We start from the raw sequence: 18,095 nt of genomic DNA on the forward strand, positions 1-18,095 counted from the left end.
GGACACTTGGGCCTAGTACGCAGAGCTGCTGCGAGTGCCCCCAGGTGGGAGGTGGGGGCCAAGGACACCTGGGCCTAGTGCGAGGGGGCTTCATCGACACTCGTGGTCTTCCATCCCCTCGAGTTATCTAGTGGCCATGCCCCAGTGTCCTCAACACTGGGGTTGCACAGATATAACTGGAATTGAGTAAACAATTCAGTTGATGCGGCAAAGAGTCCTGTGGCACCTTATAGACTAACAGACGTATTGGAGCGTAAGCTTTCGTGGATGAATACCCACTTCATCGGATGCATGTAGTGGATGCATCCGACGAAGTGAGTATTCACCCACAAAAGCTTACACTCCAATACGTCTATTAGTCTATAAGGTGCCACAGGACTCTTTGGCGCTTTTACAGATCCAGACTAACATGGCTACCCCTCTAATTCAGTTGATGTACTTCTGAAGCCTTTCCAGACCATCAGATGTCATGTAGGCAGTGAATGAGGTTCCACCGTTCCTGTCTGTCCTGGGCCACTCTTTGCATATCCTCTGTTGGAAGTGGCGTTCAACGAAGGGATTTTGTCAGTTAGCCTGTGTCTGAAATAAAATAGCTCTAACTTTTATGGAAAAAAGGGAAATTCAGGATCTAATACTCTTCCCTCTCTCTATCATTCATGATGACAAAACACAAAACTTAGCTGTTATTCCTTATTTCTTATGTTGGTGCGGTCAGCACTGTACAAGATGTAGCAGGAAGTACTTTCTTTGTCATGAAGAGTGACAAACTTAATTATTTCCTGGGATTTTTGTGCTAAAAACTTTTGGTAATGTTTAGTGTTTTATTGGTGCTTCTTTAAAATTGGTAGACTACCATAAAGCTCTAAAATTCTTCTGCCAATCACATTATATGCTTTAGTAATAGTTAACAAGGATGTGCTTTTATTTTTCAGCTCAGAAGATAAAGTAACTGTCCACTTCATAAACCGTGATGGTGACAAACTAACAGCTGAAGGGAAAGTTGGGGACTCGCTGCTAGATGTTGTTGTTGATAAGAATCTAGACATAGATGGATTTGGTAAGTAAAATCACTTGAATACTGTACTTAATTTTTTAAAGTATAAATGACCAATTTTCTCATTTGCATGGGATGTGTCTAAAACATAATTATCTTCTTTGGAACTTCAGAATTTGTCTAACTTTTCTTTTTCTGTCTGGGGCTGCATAGAATATTTAGCATTTATTTAATATACAACATAACTTTTTGGAAAACGGAAACATTTGCTTTGAAGTTTTTAAAAATTTACACGAGATCTCTGCAGACAGATCTCAAAATGGAATTTTAAACAACATTAGCTATAGAGCTTTCTCTGAAGGGGATGCACTCAATCTGACTGCTCTCTTCTAATAACAAGTAGTTTTTGCCATGAAAATTTTCACTCCTATGTCTTTCAAGCAATCTGCCTGGAGCCCGAGTCTTCCTCTGTTTTGCCCACTGTAGAGATGCTACACAGATAGTTGATCTCCTAATGGCAGTAGCTATTCCTACAGGTGCAAAATCTGTAGAACTGGCATATTCCCATCAATGGCAAGTTCCTTCTGCCTCTACTGTCACTATAACTCCTCTTCATCTGTTGTAGGACTATCTGTAACACCCATCACTGTTGAATGTAAGTGCTGAAAGGAGGAACCAGCTAAGGCCATCTGCAGATATGGGCACACAGTTTAGCTTCTGTGCACAGGGGTAGAGGGAAACCCTTTTACTTCATCCTATTAAACTCTGCCTTCAAGGAAACCGTATCTATTTTTAGAGGGGTTGGGGCGGAGGGGATAAAAAACCTCCTTTCCCTTCCTCCCAAGAGAAGTGTGGTCAGGAGTATTTCCCCTTTTCCACAAAGTTTCATTAAGGGAACCAGAGTCCCTATTCCCCTCTGTCTCTCCCAGTCTGTTTCACAAATGCTCTGAGTAGTCTTCTAGGTACCTGTTTTTGCGGGGAGAGAACTCTCACACTTTTCTTCTGTTGGCTTCTCCCTCTCCGTGCCTTTCCCAGTTTGTTTGTTCAGGACATGGAATAAGCAGTCTCCACCTGTTAGACTGGGGTGCCAATTGATTCCTCCAGATGAGTGCTTCCACAGAATGAAACTTATCTCCTCTGCCCCCTTCCCCCCGCCCCATTGGAAAAAGCCAGATTGCTCACCATGTAGGATTTAGAAGTTGCCTCTTCCATTTGTTGTTTGTTTGGGGCAGAGTCTAAGGATCAGATAATCCCTTGAAAGGGGCTGTTGAAATTTAGGGAGAATTTTTCACGAGACCAAGAAGATCAGTGATATGGAGTTGGGGCGGGGGGCAACACACAATGTCAGATATTTGCTACTGAAAAAGTGTCAGTGAATCTTGAGCCATTCTGGCATGACTTAGCACAGAGGTGACTTCAGTAGAAAAAATTTATTCCGCTCTTGGAAAAGGTGTGTATCCCAAAAGAATCTTGCAACAGACTCTAAAGCAGAGATTCTCAAATTGTGTTCTGTGGACCACCAGTGGTCCACAGGCTCCATTCAGGTGGTCTGCAGATAGTTCCCTCTAAGATGAGTGTCTGAGCGGCTGCACAGAAGAGAATGAAGGGCCACGCACCTAATTAGTGGAGCCATGCCTGCGCGGCTCCACTGATTAGGTGCCTGGACCCTGGAGAAGACGCACACGTAAAGTGAGGTAGTGGCCTTGGAGGGAACAGGGGGTAGGTGGGAGAGGGGGAAGTGGGGGTGAGAAAAGTGGGTGGGAGGAATTTGGGATGTGCAGGGCTGCGGTGGCCAGAGAAAGAGGCAACTTTCCCCAGCTCCAGGGCTGCAGCTGCCAGGAAGAGACAGTCCTTCTTCCCAGCCTCAGCTCTGTGGCTGCTGTGGCTGGGGAGAGAGGGCACATCCATCACATTAGAAAGGTAAGATTATTGATATTGAAATATGAGTTGTGTGCTTTTATTTGTAGAACCAAAAAAGTTTATTAAGGTTTTTTTTATATAGTGCTTTTATCTAAAGCGCTTTACAATAGTTAGCTAACAGTACAAACAACATTTGGAAAAATCATTAAGTGGCTCTGTGAGACCCGCGGCAATTTTCAAGTGGTCCGTGGAAAAAAAGTTTGAGAACCACTGCTCTAAAGTCACAAGGGGCCATCGTGGTCATCTGTTCTGACCTCTGGCACATTGTAGGCCACAAATTCACCCACCTGCTCCTGTTATAGACCCATAAACTTTGGAAGAATTACTGAAATCCTCAAATCTTGATTTAAAGATTTCAAGTTATGGAGAATCCACCATTTACTCTAGTTCAAACCAGCCAGTGATGCATGCCCCTTGCTGCAGAGGAAGGGGCAAAAAAAATACCTCTGGATCTCTGCCAATCTGACCTGGGGAGAATTTCTTCCCAATCCCAAATATGGTGATCAGTTGGACCTAGACCATGTGGATAAGACCCACCAGCCAGACACTTGGGAAAGAATTCTCTGTAGAAACTCAGAGCTCACCCCATTTAGCGTCCCATCTCTGGCTGTTGGAGATATTTGCTAATAGCAGTTGCAGATGGGCCATATGCCATTGTAGGCAACTTCATCATACAGTCCTTTCCATAAAGTTATTGATCTCAGTCTTGAAACAAGTTAGGGTTTTTTTGCCCCAATGCTCTTCTTGGACGGTTGTTCCAGAACTTCACAGAAACCTTAATCTAATTTAAAGCCTAAACTTGTTGATGGACAGTTTAAATCAATTTGTTCTTGTGCCAACATTGTCCCTTAAATAACTCCCCTCCCTCCATAGCGTTTGCTCCTCTGATGTATTTATATACAGCAATCTTATCTTCCACCTTTCTTCATTTGGTTAGGCTAAACAACCAAAGCTCCTTAAGCTTCCTTTTGTAAGGCAGGTTCTCCATTCCTCTGATCATTCTATTAGTCCTTCTCTGCACCTGTTTCAGTTTGAATTCATCTTCCTTATACATTGGAGACCAGAATTGTGCTCAATATTCCAGATAAGGTCTCATCAATGCCTTGTACAATGGTAATAACACTTCCCCAACTCCTGGAGGAGTTGGAGTATTTCAGAATTCAGGATTTGATTTGACTTTCATAATTTTGGCCTCTGCTTGATCCAGAGGCAGTCTTGGAATTGTTCTTTATGAATAGTAAAGCACCAAGCTCCTTTATGATGCTGTGGAAGTATTACTAATCCGTTACATTAGCCACCAGCCAGTATTGCTTTTTGAGTCACAGAAGTAGGAATAAGTAGTCAACAATAACGGAGGCAGTGTCAATAAATCTGCTCTGTTAATGTACTAAAGTAGCAGTTTAGGTTTCATTTCAGAGATGCAGTACTTAACTATGGTGGGGGTGAGTTTGATGGCAGATGTAAGGGGAAACTAAGTTGTCACATTTTTTCCTTCTCCCTCAGCCAATTGTACTGGAGAATTTCACCTGTGTGTCTCTTGTACAAAAAATAAAATGTGATTGTAGACTAAAGTATCCAAGCCGTTGAAGTAACATGTCTTAGCTTTTCCATATTTTTCAGGAAATGCTATATATTTTCATTTCATTTACTGAATTAAAACTTTTCTCTTTCATAAAATATCCATTTTACAATATTCAGAATGTAATATTCTGTAATTCCTAGATAAGAATCTTATCTATTGTTTTCCTGTTGTCTGATCATCTTGCAAAGTTTAGGTACATATTGCTTAGTCTGCATATGCAATAGTACATCAAGTCACTGGCCAAAAGCGAGTAATTTAGGACCTCATCTAGTGTTCACTGAAGTCTGAGGGAAGATTCTCCTTGATTTCAGTGGAACTGGATTGGGTCTTTGGCAAATAAATCGTAATTTTACTAAGTATCATGTGCAGATCCAAATTAATGGTTTCCAATTTTTATAATAGCATCCAAAAGCCTGTATCAGATTGGGGCCTTGTTATACTGGGCACTGTATAAACTAAATAAGAGCTGGTCCTTGCACTGAAGGCCTCACAATCTGACCCCAAACTGCAAGGTTGTCTATGTACGCAAACCACTGAACTCCACTGAAGGCAATAGAGCTCTGCATGGCCAGGGATCTGCCCAGACAAATCAACTTTCCAGACTGGGGCTTGAGACTAGAGCTAGAATAAACAAAAGGAGGGAGTGGGAGAAGATGGACATGAGTGACTGAGATAGGAATACAGTAATTAGAGAGGAACAAAATAGAGTTAAATAGACTAGTGAGGTGCACACTTTGCAGGATTCAGTCTTGTTTAAAAAGCGTGTAAATAAACATATTGGTGATGTCAGTAATCCGAAAACTCCTTGGTACACTTGTAGAACCTCTGTTCAATAGAAACTGCATACATATTGGAGAAGAATAGACTCCTAACATGATCATTTAAAACTAAAATGATTGGCTTAGTTAAATTTGTAACACATTCCAAAATATTATAGTTATTCTATTAAGAATTATAAATACCATCTAATACCTTAAATTCCACAGCATATAGGTCTGTGGCTACTCTGCTTGTATTCTATATAAAAATATCCCTTGTTAATCTTGAAGCAAAAAGTGGTGGTCTGTAGGTTAAGAAGCCAAAATAAATATGTGAGCAAATTAAACTGGGGTGGGGTGTGGGGCGGGGGGGAGAATCACAATCTGGCTGTGTGAGGCTACCCTACATAGTGTTTAAAGAAATTCTGTTTTATTAAAACAATCCTATGTATTGAAGTACTTGGTCTTGTAAAACCTTTGCTAGGAGTGCAGTTTTGTCACTAGGGGGCAATCCAGATGCAGCAATCGTGCTATAGGGATACTTAACTATAACCACCTCACTTAATACTACTTGTTTAACAAAATTAATTATTTAAATGGAATGGTCAGTGTAATGAGATTACATAATCTCAACTGAAAATTTATTTCCTCTATTCGTGTGGCTAATTTAAATAACTTGTTTGGCTGGCCAGCCAAACAATTTTTAGTATTATTTCCTAACTGTGAAGTCAAATAGTATCTAGAGGCATAATGCTACTTTTTACAGAATGTAAAATCTGTTCTATTTAATGATCATTCTTCCCAACAGCATTTTAGTTTTGATGGGTAATTGCTCTGTGGTGCCTTCTAGACCCTAGGTGATTCTTCAAGTATGTGTCAGTGTGGATCCCGCTCTGAATGCACCTCATGTGCGCCACAGCTAGATTGGAATATTTCGTACTGCAGTGTCCACTGCAGTCATATGTGGCTTGTGCCATCTATGCTCCAATGCGAGGACAAAGGTAAGAGCAGCCACTATCCTCTTAGTTTCCTCTTACTGCCAATAGCAGCAAGATGGAATGTAGCAAGTGTCTGACCAGGTATTCTTTTGAGAGCTTCAAAACTTGCATTTTTCACAAATTTGAGAAGAACTTTGTTTTCTACCCTTCTTTTAATTGGACATTGTCCCCTGTACCAGTTGAGACACCTGGTATCAACCGCACCATGTCATGACAGACTCTAAGCTGTTGGGTTCAAACCCTGCTCATCCCCCTTACTAACAAATGTAGCGGATGCTTGTTCTGCTTGGGAGAAAGCCACATCCCAAATAGGTGTTCTCTCTGCTTGTCTTTCTCTGCAAGGACTTGCTAGTCCAGAAACTCTTGGCTCAAGCTACATCTTTTAGAGCAGATTGTGTGAGTCACTTCTGACCCAGAGGAAATGTTAACCACCAGATAGAGCCAAACATCTAATCAGCCAGCACTCCTTTAAGTGGACACCATACTCCCGGATCTAGAGAGAAAAAGGTATCAGAGAAAGTGCTAGCAGCCTTTGAGCCAACAGTGGCAGTTCTGGCACCTGTGCCCCTGACACCAGAGGGCAACTTTGAGAGATGAGGCCAGATGGAGTATAAGCTTGGTTCCAGGTACCATGCAGGACAGTCCTGCAAGGAGGACTCTAAGCATTACTCATCCAGAGACACATCCTCCCTGGCTTGCAGTCTGAACATGCACCGTGCAGGGAAGAAGACCGTGTGCCAACCCGGGTACTGATATTGGTGACTGTACCCATAAAGGGCCTGAGATGCATCTGTTACAGGTCTGGGCAAGTGCCTCAGTTTGGCCCCTCATCAGAGTACTGTGAGGGGATCCAACAACTGAATCCTTGGGTATTTTAAGCCTTTGGAATCTGAACAGGAACCAAGCATTGTCCCCATCTTGAGGTGTCTAGGCATGCTTTCAGGGTGCAGATTGTTTGGCACTTTTCCCTCCTGCGAGTTGCAACCACTTGCTACAGCTTCCCAGCCCCTAGAGCTGGGGTGGGCAAACTTTTGGCCCAAGGGCCTCATCAGGGCGCAAACCTATATGGAGGGTCGGGTAGAGAAGGCTGTGCCTCCCCAAACAGGCTGGCCCCTGCCCCCGTGACTGCCCCCTCCCAGGACCCCCCCTACCCCTAATGGGACCTCACTCCCTGTCTCCTGCCCGCCCCCAGAACCTCTGCCCTGTCCGACCGCCCTCTGTTCCCCGTCCCCTGACCGCCCCTCCGCCCCATCCAACTGCCCCCTGCCCCTTATCCCAACCACCCGGTCGCCTTACCATGCCACTCTGAGCGGCATGTCTGGCAGCCACGCCGCCCAGCCAGAGCTAGACACGCTACCGCTCTGCCCGGCAGGAGCACGCAGCCCAGAGCACTGCCCACATGGCTGCGGGAGAGGGGGAACAGCAGGGGAGGAGCCGGGGACTAGCCTCCCCGGCCAGGAGCTCAGGGGCCAGGCAGGACAGTCACGCGGGTCGGATGTGGCCCACCTCTGCCCTAGAGTCCGTGCTGATTCCCAGACTCTTCCCATAGCTTAAACACATCCTTCCACAGAACTCCAGCATATGGTGGTAGAAGTCCACAGTTTACTACCTGAAGGGGCATATGAATAGTGTAACACATGAAACATGCTAACACTTTGCACAGGATTCTACAACACTCTTCTTTCTTTAATAGCATGAGAAATAAAGAGATCTGTACAAAAATAATAAATCCAATACACATTTCCCTGGACCCTACCTCAGTATTGTCATAGCTTCAGAGTATTTTTTGGGCGGGGTCAGAGTCATCTGGGGCTGTCCAGTGTCCTACACGGGCAGTGCCTGACATGGGTTCTGAAACACAGAGCCTCTCTCCGACATATTCTTTTCTTTCCTTGGCTGGTCTGTTCCCTTGTGGGTCCCAGTCTTCCCTCCTGAGTCTGTTTGTTTATAACCTCCTGCTTTGTCACCCCCATCTCTTTGTCCTTCTTGGGGAATTTCCATTCTTTCCGCTATCTCCTCCCTGCAGATAAGTTGGAGAGAACTGTTTGCCCCAGATACTGATAGGTCCTTAACAATTGGCTATTATCCCAGGCCTGGGAGTTGTGCTAAAATATTTTTCTGCAGTGGTGGATACACAAAGACAGAGGTCATATATGACACAGCAGTTTTCATGGTAACAACTGCATAATTTCATCTGATCAAACACAATTCATAAGATGTAGATCGGTTTATCAAATCATAACGTTGCTGTAAAGGAACCAGATGCATCATCTACACCAGAATCTGCAGCTGGCACTGAGGCTGTATCGCCCTCCAACCCCCCTGTTTGAGGAAGGATACGTCTCACCAATTTTACCACATTGGATAGGGATCCCTTTTCTCTACCTTTTGGAGAGCAGCCCCAGGGAGGGTTCCAGGGACCCCCATTTCAGGCCCCACCTCAAATGAGACTTGAGCAGCACTGGATAAGCCATCTGCAACCTGACCCAGTATCCTTACAGCACACCTTCTTGGCCATTTTGGCCTGATTGCAAACTATCATCATGTAAGTTCTGGAGCAGATCTTGCTTTCCAGCAGCATAGTTAGCCAGCCCATCCACACCAAAGCTTGACGTCAGCCTCCAGGAGCAGGCAACAGAGGGACAGCAGAAACCTCCATCAACATTGTCACTAGATGAAATGGAGGCAGTGCTATTGGCTCCAGTACCAACAGCTGATCACTTCCAGGCATACCAGGATCTCCAGTTCTAAATCCGAGGCCCTTGGCCACCTCCTTCCTTTGGTAATGTTTGCCCCAATGTTGGCCGTCCCACTATGTCCATCTTCTCCATCTCCCACAACTGTCCCTGCCACCATCTCCTCTCCCTCATGCCACTGTTCCTAACCCCACATCTCTCTCCCCTCCCTCACCATCCATGCCGCTGTCTCTGGAACACCGATTTCATCTCTTTTAAACCAGCCATCCATGGCTTCTTCATGTCTCATACTAATAATAATAATAATAAACACTGAAACAATGGTGATACAAGTTAAGTCCCACAAGCTATTTGGCATACTGAGTTCTATGAACCCTGGCATGATTGCCCTGCTGATCAACAAGGGATCCTGTCACCTGCCTTTGTCCCTGTGTACTGCATACTTGAGCCAGCGAAGGGACTGCGTCAGGCCCCGGCCACTCTGTTTGGCACATGTAAACAAATGGAAAAAGTTACCAGCTCCTTCCAGAGGGTTTTAAACACTTCTGTGCTGGCTTAAATCCAGAGTCTCTGGTGTTGGCAGTACAAGGTGCTCCACGAAGGGCACCCTGAAATAAAAAAAGATTAAAAAACTGGATATCTTCAGGTGCAAGGCACATTCCTCTACTTTGTTGCAGATCTGCATTGCAACCTATCAGGCCCTGTTTGCAACATACAACTACTTCATCTAGGAAGGAGTCACTCCCTTTCAGTTCCTCCCTATTCTCCTGTGGAATTGTGGATAGAAAGATTACAAAGAAGGGTCAGATGGTGGCCAGAGCAGTGTTACAAACAGCCAAGGATGCATATGATGCTGCCTCATGGGCCATGGTCACAGCCATCAAAATTAGAAGATCCTCATTGCTGCTAGCATCAGGCATCTCAAAAGAGGTCAAGCCACCATAGAGGACTTGCCCTTTGAAAGGATGGAGCTCTTTAGAAGCAGAACAGACGAAGTGCTCCATTCACTAAAAGCCTCTCAGTCCATTCTACATTCCTTGGGAATCTACACAAATGTAAAAACCAAATAAAACCCAATTTCAGCAGAGGACACGGTCCTACTCCCAGTGTTTACAGCCCATGTACCTGAGAGGAAAAGGCCCCAGTATTCCAGGAGACCCCATTTCTTTTGTGCTCCTTTGGTCACAAAGGAGTTGACAGGTTTGGTAGGAATGTTGAGAGCCATTTTAGCACTTACCACCACCTTTCCCCCTTCCACCAGACTTGGACTACTATCACAGCTGACAAGCAGCTGGTGGATATCCTCATCCAGGGCTACCCCATTCATTTCCATCCTCTTCTCACAAGCTCATCACAAAAAGAAGTGGCCTCCTCATTGCTTCCTCTCGGTGCCACAGAGGAAGTACCTCAGGAATATAGGGGAAGAGGCTGCTACTCCTGGTATTTCCTTATCCCAAAGAAGAAAGTGTCTTTGTCCTATATCTAAGACATGGGTAGGACTGAACAAATACATATGCTACCTCTGATTCAGGAGGGTAATTATCTCTTCAGGCTCAAGACTGATTCATTCCTGTTGACTTACAGGATGCATATTTTCACATATCTCTCCACCAGAGAGAGGTACACAAGGAGGTACCTCATATTTACAGTGCGGCCAAATCATATCTGTACAATGTAGACTCTCCATGGCTCTGAGTCTTCACAGAATTCTTAGCAGTAGTGGTGGCCCACATGAGCAGTAGGGGCATTCTTATGTATCCTTTTCTGGATGGTTGGGTGATCAGAGGCAGATCCCAGCAGGAGACAGGGGCAAGTCTAGAATATGCGCTCGTGCACACACGCTCTGTTAGCCCAACTAGCCCTGCTGGTGAACTATCAAAATATCTTCTCATATTCCATCACAGACGATAGCGCTCATAGGAGCTATGATTGAGTCTTCAGGTCTGAAAGCGTGTATCTGCCTGAGGACAGATTCCTGCTAGTGCAATTACTATTACTTGAGATAAAATCAAACCAGACCATGATGGTACAGACTTCCTTAGGGTGTTAGGCTATACGTCGGCATTTATGTATGTAACGTCACTTACCAGACTCCACCTCCTGCTCCTTCAACTCTGGCTCAGGTCAGTCTACTCCCTGGAGAAAGATGAATAAGAAGGTCTTAGTGCCACCTCATGTGATTGAAGAGCTGAGATGGTAGCTAGAACCCAAAAATATACGAGGAGGTGTACCGTTCTCTGCCCCTTCCTTTATAAGGACATTAATTGTGGATGTATCACACAGGCTGGGGAGCCCACCTGATTCGATGCAAGGGACCTGGTCCCCCAGAAGACATTGGACTTCACAAAAATGTCCTGGAACTCAAAGCATCAGGGTAGTGTGTATGGCATTCCCAAGTGTCCTTTGAAATTCCCTGTTGTAGATCCTGACAGACAACACATCTGTGATGCACTACATAAAAAAGCAAGGAGGAGCCTGCTCATCATCCCTCTGACTGGAAATCATCAAGCTGTGAAACATGGTGCCACTGATATGGGATTACCCCAAGGGTCGTCTCTTGGAAGTCAACAACAATTTGGTGGACTTCTTGAGCAGAAAATCTGTTACCAATCATAAAGGGTCACTTGTGAACCATCACAGAGCTGATTAATTCCATTGTTGGGGGGAAGGAGGGAATTCCTGTGAAAGACCAGTTTAGCACTGAAGAGAATATCAAGAATCTGAACCTTTCTTCCAGAGAGGGTAGGAGGAGCCTAGAAGATTATCATTGGGAAAACCTTCCTTCTGTAATGGAGTCAAGACCTCCTATATGCCTGTCCAACAATCTTCCCAGGGCACTATTCATAGTTAAACCACACAGAGCCACAGTCCTCCTCATAGCTCCCCTACTCATTCCCAGCAGTTTTGGCTGACAGACCTGCTCCGATATTCATTCAGCTCCTAGACTGCCTGGACTTGATTTCACAGCACCATAGTCAGATAATCCATCCAGACCTGAAATTGTAGCATCTGGCCTCATGGATTTTTGTCTGGAGTACCATGGATGGGGACTCTTCTTGGCAAGTCCAGGAGATACTGATACAATGTGGAAAGACATTACCAGAGGGACTTAATTATCAAAATGGGTTTTGCTTTGAGGGCCACGACAATATTGGTGTTGGAAGTATTCTGGTTACTAGGCTTATTTTTTGGGCTGGTGGGCACTGAGTGAATTTTTCAAGCCCTTTATATATTTGAAATAAGATATAAATATCACACATTTTTAAGTCGTTTAAGTAACATTCACATTCCTGTGATAGGGTACTTCTTATTCTTTAGCCCTGCCTTATAGTTCAGTTTCTTCTTTTCACACTGGATGCATAAATTCAACAAAACTACAGTAAATATATTTGTACATATGGCTTGTGATGTCTGAGGAAAAAGTGGGTGGATCAAGTAATGCTCTCTATGCTGCCTAATAAGACTTCTGATTTAACACAAGAATTTGTTGGAAATAAATAGCATGTCATATCTTGGCACTTTAACGTTTCTTATTACTCAGTGGTTGACTTTTATTAACAAGTAGTTCATTGTTTAGTAAGGGATTCTACTGAAATTGTGCTATAATGCAGTGGCAGATGTAGTCTCCCAATTCAGTGGGTGAATGAAAGCAAGAGAGGCCCCGCTCTGCATCCAGACATGGCTGCTCAGAGGAGGGAGAGGCAGTGAGCGCAGTTGAACCCATGAACCTCTGCTAGAATATAAAACTCAGGTTTCAGAGTAGCAGCCGTGTTAGTCTGTATTCGGAAAAAGAAAAGGAGTACTTGTGGCACCTTAGAGACTAACAAATTTATTTGAGCATGAGCTGTAGCTCAAGAAAGCTTATGCTCAAATAAATTTGTTAGTCTCTAAGGTGGCACAAGTACTCATTTTCTTTTTACATAAAACTCAGTATTTCTAGTAAACTTTTGTCTGTCTTGCAGGTGCGTGTGAAGGAACATTGGCCTGCTCCACTTGCCACTTAATCTTTGAAGATCACGTATTTGAGAAATTAGATGCAATTACTGATGAGGAGATGGACATGCTGGACCTAGCCTATGGACTGACAGAAAAGTAAGGCACAGACTTCAAGTATGCCAGCGGGCTGAAAGAAAGGGATGGAGAAAGGGGCAGGAAAGAATTAAATGTTGCTAGAATAACTTAATCAAATGAGAATAAATAGTTGGGATCTATTACATAGCAAGGAATAGTAGGTTAGATTTTCTTTGTTAGCTGAAGTTTACTACATAGGTGGCACCTGTGCCAAACTAAAGACTGTTTGCCAGTCCTCAGTAGTATCCTTTCAGTGTACAGATGATCTTGCACAGAGCTGTCATGTAGCTCAGTATAAACAAAGCATCCTACTAGTAGTTCTGCTACTGCTCTCCTGTTTATATTCTTTCTTCTGCTTTTCTAGACCATATTAACTTTGTCTGTAGAGGTTCTGAACAACACCATGTTGCCATTTTGGAACAGGTAATTAGCAGCCATCTATAAAAGCAAAAGCAAAAAATATTTGATTGTTGTTTAGTTTTAAGCAAGTTTCTTTGTCTGCCGAAAACCTTTTCCTGTTAACCTTTTCTAGCGTTAGTCTGTTATAGCATTCAGGTGAACACAGACAAGCACTCTTTAATACAGTGCTTCAAAAAGCCCAAGGAAGCTTTAAAAAAAAGTCTTGTGCTCAACATATGGGGTTCAGTCACTCACCCACACCGAGGAATTGTGTACTACCCATTGAGGGAGACAACTACCCCTTAAAGAGCTATTCTAGAGAAGCTGCAAATCAACTCCTCTCCCCCTACCTCCATATATGTGGAGCCCAGCACGCATACAAATTTAAATCCGCGGATATGAATCGGTATCGGCGGAGCCGCAGGGCTCTCCCAGGATCCGCAACAGTGAAAGGAGCAGAACATGGGGCCACGACCAGTGCCCCATGCCAGCAGCTGTAGCACCCCAGTCCCGCCCACTGGGACGGGCACCAGGCTCGCTGGCAGCTGTCCCTGATCGCACTGTTGTGTTCAAGTGGCACTCGTGCCCCCAGACAGGAGACGCAGACAACTGCGTGGAAGGGACAGGGTCAGGGCTGCAGGCAGGGGTGTGCTGGCTCCTGAGAGCAGTGGCCCCACATTCTCCTTTCACCACTGCAGTTCTCAAGAGAGCCCTCCGATTCTTGCGGATATAAATTTATATCTGCACAGGGCTCTACACATATGAATACATTTTCCCAACTGTCAAAGGCTGTTATATGATCAGCTTTTCCTTGTGAAGACTCAAAGACAGGAGAACAAGGTAGACAAGCACTTCATTTAATGGTTTTAAAGGCCTAATTCTATCTGAGGTGGGCCTCACAAAAGGCCTGATCCAGAGCCCATTGATGTCTTTGGGAATCTTTCCACTGATTTTTTGTTTTGTTTTTGTTTTCTCCTCCCGCTCCCTCCCAGTGGGCTTTGGATGTATCCCAAAACAGATTTTTTGACTCTGCAAAGAGGTGGGTCTAATTCAAGCGTCCTTCCTCCCTGCAATCAGTGGGACTTCTGAATTAGTCGGAGACATTTCCTCACCCTCTGCCTGGCTTTTGGTCAGCCAAATATTTTTTTTAATTGCTATTTGTTTCTAGGATTTGTCTCCTAACTAAGACATTAAGCTATGAGAGAGTTGTTTTTGCTTCCTTTCCTTCATCCTCCTCCCCATCCCCTTCCCTAAACAGAAAATTAAAAAGAAAGGATGAAGAAAATGTAAGACTGTTAAACATAGTTACTTCACCCTTACCATCTCTGTTTACTTCCTCCATTGAGAAAGAGGTACTTTAGACTCTGGGCCAGAGCTATTTGGGGAACAGACTCCGGAAAGAATGTTCCAAGAACATATGTTTTTGATTTAACCACCTTTTATTTAAGGCTTTAGAGCAATGTTCTTTTAATGACTAAGGAGCAGAATGCCAAACAGATAGCTCAGGCAGTTTAAATAAAAAAAAAATCTGAATGAGAGGAAGCAAGATGGTGAAGTTTCAGAGTTTCTAAAGCAAGCTATACTTCATCAGTTTACCTGTCATAGCTATTGCTTCTCTGGCCAAGGATGCTATGGTCTACTCAAGAGGGTGGCTTTTTATGGCTGACCAGACCAACAATAGGAGAGAACTTTTATGTCTTCTATTGCATTTGCTATAAGTTGTCTGACCTGTTAAGGCGATATAATTGTTAGGTAGAGAGAGAAGCCTGCTAACTTTGCTAGGATAATATTATGCATGGGTTTTCCTCGCAGGTGAATCTCTAGACTGGGAAAGTTTCAGCAAGGGAAATATATTTGGTTAAAGATAATTATTTGAACCATTCACAAAGACTCTAAAAGTATTGATAGAGGAACTTAATGAGAAATCTGTTAAATATTTTCATTACAGTGTACCCATCAGATTGGGGCTCTGTTATGTTGTGCACCGTACAGACAAACAGTCCCTGTCCCAAAGAACTTGCAACCAACTTGAGATCAATTTATATCTTAAAATTATATCCCTTTTTAAAGCAGACACCTATGATGTTCTCAGAGTTAAAGAAAAGGAGTACTTGTGGCACCTTAGAGACTAACAAATTTATTTGAGCATAAGCTTTCGTGAGCTACAGCTCACTTCATCCGATGCATTTTTGCGGATACAGACTAACACGGCTGCTACTCTGAAACCTGTCAGAGTTAAAGGTGATTCTCTAGGCCAGGAGCCACATGAGACCACTACAATTCTTCATCTAAAGCATTAGACCAGTAATCAGAGCTTCATCTGGTTTCTTCTTGGCTTCTCTGACCCCCTACCCCAGGGGTGGGCAAACTTTTTGGCCTGAGGGCTGCATCGGGTTTCAGAAATTGTATGGAGGGCTGGTTAGGGAAGGCGCTGCCTCCCCAAACACCTAGGTGTGACCCAGCCCCTGCCCCCTATCCAACCCCCCCTGCTTTTCGCCCCCTGACGGCCCCCCTGGGACTCCTGCCCCATCCAACCCCCACCCTTCCTGACTGCCCCTGGCACTCCTTCCCCCCCTGCCCCCCCTCCAGAACTCCTGCCCCCATTCAACCCCCCTGTTCCCCGCCCTCTGACCACCCTGACCCCTATCCACACCCCCGGCCCCTGACCTCTATCCAACCCCCCCCCCGCCCCCTTACTACGCTGCCTGGAGCACCAGTGGCTGGTGGCATGGCTGCACCGGTGGCTGGCGGCACGCACCGCGCAGCACAGAGCACCGGGTGAGGCCAGGCTCTGCAGCTGTGCTGCCCCAGGAGCTCGCAGCCCCACTGCCCAGAGCATTGTGCCAGCGGCGCAGTGAGCTGAGGCTTCGGGGGAGAGGGGACAGCAGGGGAGGGGTTGTGGGCTAGCCTCCCGGGCCAGGAGCTCAGGGGCCGGGCAGAACGATTCCGCAGGCCGCAGTACGCCCACCTCTGCCCTACCCCCATAACTGTGTATCTGTGTGTTTTTTTCACTGCTAGCTACTGCCCTCTAGTGAAGATTGGCAAATAAGTAACATTAGACTGAGAAGGACATTTAGCCTGGTTGTTTTTATTTACTATAAAGAACATTGCTGATTTAACCCACCATGTGGATTTTTGAGGATGAATCTTCCTAAAGCTGTTAGTCTCTCAAATTCAAAATAAAGTTACTAGTTGGTGTTAATCTTTAACCTTGAGTATTATAATATATTCATCTAGTTGGAAGTGAAGAACAAGTGTCTTCGTATTGCCACCCTTGTTTGCTCTAGCTACCTCAGTAAAGCATGGGAAAGGATGCCACCCTCTTCTGATTGTCATTATGAGCCCATTTCTCTGCAGTGCAGTTCACCTCCAGGGATATACTGATATTCCATTAATATGAGGGTTAAATTTCACCTGTGTTGTCTTTCAAAATTTAAATTAATAGAACTCATTAATTTACCTGTTCTGTCTCTTCACGAAACCAGTCCATAAAATCATCCTCAAATGGGAGTCTTTCCTAAACAAAAGTTTTTTTCATTTAAAAAAAAAAAAATCTTTCTTTTGTTCCAGCAAACCAAAAGGGAGAGAATAATTTGCAGGATATTTTTATTAAGATAGCAGAATGATTTGTTGTGCTAATGAATGTCTGGCTCCTTGGAATATCTTTGCTGGTTCTGAATCGTTGCTCTAGTAATTGGAGCTGGATTTCCCATGTAATGAGTAAATGAACTGAGTTAGTGAGTCTTAGCATCAGAATTACTGTAATTGGTGGCAGGGACTGTTTTGGTGGAGTTAGTTACTTTTGGTCCAGTGAAACTAGACTAAAGTCAGAGACTGTCTATAGCTTGGCGCTGCAAAAATCAGTATATCTGAAATAGATGCAGTGTGAATAAAGTTAATGTTGGTCCTACGTGGAAGGTTGCACATGTAAAATTGATGTTTTTATTGGTCTAAAATGATGCTGGAGGTAACTTTTTTGACATGTCAGGTGTCACTTAGTCTCTTGAAAAAAAAAAAGTGGTGTCTTAATAAATGCCTTTATTTGTGAATGAACTTGAATATTATCTTGGTAATGGTATTGCTAAATTACAGGAAGAACATTATGAAATGCTTAAATAAGAATGTTAAATGCTATTTTTATAGGTGTTTGTTTCCCCTCAGTCCTTAAGTGCAACTGATATGACTTCTGTTGCAGTACAGTAACTCCTCACTTAAAGTCGTCCTGGTTAACGTTGTTTCATTGTTACATTGCTGATCAATTAGAGAACATGCTCGTTTAAAGTTGGGCATATAACGTTGTTTGGCAGCCGCCTGCTTTGTCCACTGCTTGCAGAAAGAGCAGCCCATTGGAGCTAGTTGGTGGGGGCTTGGAACCAGGATGGACCGGCAGCCCCCCATTAGCTACCCTAAGTTCCCTGTGTGGCAGCCGCCCAGCAGGCTATGAATTGCCGGGCAGTTCAGCTGTCCCTCCCCCCACTGCCCTGTGCTGTCCTGCCCTCTGCCTTGGAACTGCTCCTGGGAGCCTCCTGCTTGCTGTGCAGAGTGGGGGGGAAGAGGGGTGCTGATGTCAGGATGTCCCCCTTCCCTCCCCCCACTTCTGTACCTTATCCCCACAGAGCAGGGGATGGACATGACAAGTCTCAGGATGGAGGGAGCTTGCTGGCAGCAGCTGCTGTC

The 18,095-nt window shown here is 44.5% G+C and overlaps 1 protein-coding gene and 1 long non-coding RNA gene across 4 annotated transcripts in view; one reads left to right on the forward strand and one right to left on the reverse strand.

Moving 5' to 3' along the window:
- The window catches only part of FDX1 (ferredoxin 1), a 45,681-nt gene that overhangs the window by 19,822 nt on the left and 7,764 nt on the right, over positions 1-18,095 (forward strand). For 2 of the 3 annotated variants that reach the window (XM_074957785.1, XM_074957793.1), the window contains exons 2-3: positions 933-1,057; positions 12,911-13,040. In XM_074957785.1, the coding sequence (XP_074813886.1) occupies positions 933-1,057; positions 12,911-13,040 (255 nt within the window). Of the gene's footprint in view, positions 1-932; positions 1,058-12,910; positions 13,041-13,383; positions 13,443-18,095 lie in introns of all 3 variants that reach the window. The other variant, XM_074957803.1, reaches the window with a different exon arrangement.
- LOC141990532 (uncharacterized) lies at positions 8,207-14,770 on the reverse strand. Its single transcript, XR_012640204.1, has 3 exons — positions 14,739-14,770; positions 11,036-11,084; positions 8,207-8,272 (listed from the first exon to the last, which is right to left on the reverse strand). It is a non-coding gene; the product is annotated as an uncharacterized LOC141990532 (long non-coding RNA).

Source organism: Natator depressus, chromosome 1, assembly GCF_965152275.1.
Source record: "Natator depressus isolate rNatDep1 chromosome 1, rNatDep2.hap1, whole genome shotgun sequence".
Classification (NCBI taxonomy): domain Eukaryota; kingdom Metazoa; phylum Chordata; order Testudines; family Cheloniidae; genus Natator; species Natator depressus.